The sequence below is a fragment of the Nanorana parkeri genome, unplaced genomic scaffold (assembly GCF_000935625.1).
Source record: "Nanorana parkeri isolate BGI_ZX_2015 unplaced genomic scaffold, ASM93562v1 scaffold71, whole genome shotgun sequence".
NCBI classification, from domain to species: domain Eukaryota; kingdom Metazoa; phylum Chordata; class Amphibia; order Anura; family Dicroglossidae; genus Nanorana; species Nanorana parkeri.
Genome location: NW_017306339.1, coordinates 1,619,206 through 1,623,267, shown reverse-complemented (window position 1 = coordinate 1,623,267; position 4,062 = coordinate 1,619,206). Strand labels below are relative to the sequence as shown.

The following is a 4,062-nucleotide window of genomic DNA, read 5'->3' as shown; positions in this document are numbered from 1 at the left end:
ATTTGAGCCAACACATTTTGAAAGGCCTTAAAATGCACTTCTTTATCAATCCTGATGAAGGGGTCCAAATGCATATTATTTTAAGTCAACTTATTTAGAGGGCCCTCAGGGCCATCAGTTCTGATGGGGAACATTTAAAGGTCCCTAAAACGCATTTGTTTAAGTTATGTGCAGAATTAAATACTCTAGTTTTAGGCTTAGAACATGCGCTTCATTGTCTTTCCATGTGTATTATCATGGAGAGAACAGAAGAGGCTTGTAGGCAGATGATACTAGTGTTATGCTCGGGGGGTGGGGGTTAGGAGAACAATACCATTTAAGTTGTATGTATGTTACTGTAGGTTTTGTGTCCAGATAAACTTTTTACATGTGTTTTTTTTTTTTGTTTTTTTTTATTGCAGGCTTGAAAGCAATGATATCTTCAGTGAATTAAAGGAGGCCTTTCCAAACCATCTTCCTCTGTATGTTGCAAGGCTTCATCAGCTGGATTCTGAAAAGGTAACCTTAATTTTTGTACAGACAAAAATGGTCAAAATATGATATGGAATGAATAATCAAAGTGTTTATTTTTCTAACAAATGTGTGTTAACAGTTGGGTTTCATTCACTCCACTGTGCTGCCATAACGTGCATTGGTACACAGATGGCTGTGGGAAGTTGTGTTTTACAATAGTTAACCCTGTCTTTACTGTGCTGGAATATTTCATTATTAGTCTGGATGTTCATTATCCATGTAGGGCTGTTTGAATTAACAAACTGTTAAAGATCTCAAGGCTTGGGTTCTGCAGAGGTATGTGTGTATGATTATATGCACTTTTTTTTTTTTTAAAGTACTTGTCTGTCCCTTATCTGCATGTTGCCATTTTTTCAAGGCAATAGAAGGTTGCCTATAGTGTCCTATGTTTAAATAGTCTCCAAAAAATCAGCTAAAAAGGGAGGAATGTTATCTTAAAAAATGTTTAGATTTGCTGTGTGAATGGGAACATATAACAAAACCTATAGTGGGGTTTTCTCAAATTTGATTTGAAAGGGAGTAAATACGCACTTAGCTGCCCATTTACAAGAAGGTAACAAAATGTACATTAACTGCATCACAACAGACCACCCTGATGTGAATGGACCCTTACTCACCAGCTTCACAATCTCTGATCCCCGAGCTTGTTTTCACTGTCCACCTTCAATTAGCAGGTCACCTCCATCTGCCTAAAAAGCACATTGGCATCAACTGATTGAAACTGTGAATAACTGAGGCCTTGCCTCACATTGAACCTAGTAACTTACCGCTGTGAAGATGCAATATGTCTTCACTAAGACACAGAGAGGACCATCCCACTGCTACGGGTGGCCTTAGCCCATACTCCTTGTGATTCTGGGGGAGATTACTCCGTTTTCCCAGAGGAAACTGTTGCCTGTATTCTTGAACCTGATACTCCTATTATAATAGTCCTCATAATACGAGTTTCTTCCTTAGCTCCATTGGGCGAGTTAGAGTCCTCTCCCATGTCCACAGGGACTTCCAGATCCAATCTAGTCTTTTTTAGATGTTTGAGCTCAGTTACTGGAGCTCTTTGCCAGCAGAGGCTCTAAATGCAGCTCAATGACACCCCCTACATAGTCTGTCTCTGATTCTCCTGAACCTAGACAGGCCTGCGGGCCCTGTCGCCATAACCAACAAAAATGGTCTCTTCAGAGAGAGACTGTTGGTACTGCCATTGACTGTTGTTTTTAAACCTAATTGATACATTGGTGTGTATTGCCCTGCTGTTCAATGCTTGGGGTCTTTTTAAAGCTCTTATAGCTGCAAAGTCCTTTGCACAGCACCTGGTATTTGAGACTGTTCTCTATTTTGGATTGGACACACCTAAAGGGTCCTTTGCCCCACCTGAGATTATTAGAACTTTTCCTTGGGATAGGGAATTTTTATTGTCTGTTCCAACCATGGACCCACCTTAACAGGAATACCACTACACTGGTGGAAGTTGTGCTCACCTTTTTGAAATTTCAGAGACGGTTATGAGTTTCTCTTTATATTCCAGTTTAAACTTTAATCTGTCAAACCTTGTCAGAATGGGTAGATTCCCTTCAGAGTGCTCCTTCCACTGCTGAGGTAGACCCCTGTTTCTTAGAATGTCTGGGGCCTTGCTGAGGATCTGGGCTCTAGATTGGAGGCCTAGACATCAGTTTCTTAAGGTGAGCGTTGGTGATGTTTTTTTTTTTCCCTGCCAAGTGGGAAGCTGCACTTCCCGGGCTATCCCCATACCAAGAGTTTAAGTCTGGTTCTGCAGAACAGATAGTTTCCTCCTTTTCGGGGAATCCATTGAGTCATCTTCCTGAGTTGGACTTCATTGGACATCACATAAGTGCTGCAGGACCTTCACGAAGATATGATACGCCTCCCTGTGATAGGACAGGTAGTCTGGTCCCTTTGCTGAGAGTACTACTCTTGAGAGCACTTTCTTCGTTAGAGACGTTGCATTGGCGTCTGGCTCTCTGTGGGTAGTTTCTTCACTGAAAGGAGAGGTTTGTACAATGGGTATTCCCAAACTGTATGGCAGGAAGAAATCATTGCTCGAGGGCTCTGTGCTCCTGTGGATTTTCAACAGAGCATGTTGGCACCCTGTTGAAGGTATCCCCTGTTTATAATACCATCCGGTGGCCTGACCTTAACACTTGCAAATGGGTCTTCTCTGGCTTATTTGCAATCTCTTGAGGATGTTCCTCCAGATCCTTCCTTGGTTCTGACTATGCTTAACTGTGTGGCTAAGGTTCCTGCACCATGACTGTGGATGCTTTAATGGACTGGGGTGGGTCAGGAGATTTTTAGAACCATGTTTTGTACTCAAGGATAGGTCAGTCTGGCCCTAGAAACACCTCCCAGGTGTTAAAGTGGATGGTTTTGTTCATCCTCATTTTTTCATTAGGTGCTCCCTTTTTTTTAACCAGTCTGGGTTTTGCAGTATACCTTCATCCTGCCTACCCTTATCTTTCATGTGCCCTGCACCTTTTTCAGTGAGACCGAATTTGTATCTTTTCAGTTCCGGTGTCAAGGTTCACTAGCTATTCTTTTGGGCTATTACGATGTGATCACTCCATCAGTTTTGGATCACTTTTTGGAAGCTCAAAAAAGTGAGTTCTTAGGTTTGTGAGTATAAGGCATGGGCCTTCACTTGTAGCTGCTCTTTCCATGTAGACCTGTTTTGCTTTAAAGCTGGCCATACACCTTTTAGATTTTCTATGGTCAGATAGAAAAAGTGCAACAGATTCCTCCATCTACGCTAAACTGTGCATGTAATCAGATTGTTCGGGTATTTTGACAGTCAGTGGGCCAGACTAGCAAGATACTGAACTTGGCCCAGTGGGAGATTCCTCCATCCACACAGTTTGGTGTAGATGGAAGAATCTGTTACACTTTTTCCATCTGGCCATAGAAAATCTGCCGATAATCTATAGGTGTATGGCCAGTTTAAGGCTCCCTTTCTCTCCCGTTAATTGAAGGACACAGGGAACAGATCGGAGATCATGTACTGTAGGGTAATATCGCCACCTGCAGGAGAAGGACGCTAGGCACAAAAAAACTAAAGACCAATTACAGCCTAGGGGCGGCCCCTGCCGGTGGCCAAACCCCCCACCTGCTGACAAGTCCCCAGTTTTTTGCCTAGCATCAGGAGTAAGGAGCTAAGAATTTTTTTCTCATGGCTGCGGTCGGGGGCGCCAGGTTTCCGCAAGCACCTGTGGGTTTCTTTGATGTCCCCTGCGCTGCTTTCGGCATGGAGGGGGATGCCTGGTCTGCGGATGGTCGCATCCTCCTGGGAGGCGCGTGCCTGGATCCTTTGGCTCCTGCCCTTAGGTGTTTCACCAGCTCTGTCTTCGCTGGGGGTTCCCGGACGCGGATCTCCTGGCGTCTCGCCTCAATCGGCGGGTTCAGCGGTTTGTGGCCCGGACCCAGGATCCTTGGGCGGATGCGATGGACGCCCTGGTGGCGCCGTGGGATTGCTACGGTCTGATTTACGCGTTCCCTCCACTGTATCTGTTGCCGCGTCTTCTTCGCAGGGTCACGGTGGAA

The 4,062-nt window shown here is 44.5% G+C and overlaps 1 protein-coding gene across 2 annotated transcripts in view; it reads left to right on the top strand.

Moving 5' to 3' along the window:
- TPP2 (tripeptidyl peptidase 2) overlaps positions 1 to 4,062 on the top strand; it is a 55,439-nt gene that overhangs the window by 43,742 nt on the left and 7,635 nt on the right. For both annotated transcript variants that reach the window (XM_018576617.1, XM_018576616.1), the window contains one exon: positions 402 to 498. In XM_018576617.1, the coding sequence (XP_018432119.1) occupies positions 402 to 498 (97 nt within the window). The remainder of the gene's footprint in view (positions 1 to 401; positions 499 to 4,062) is intronic.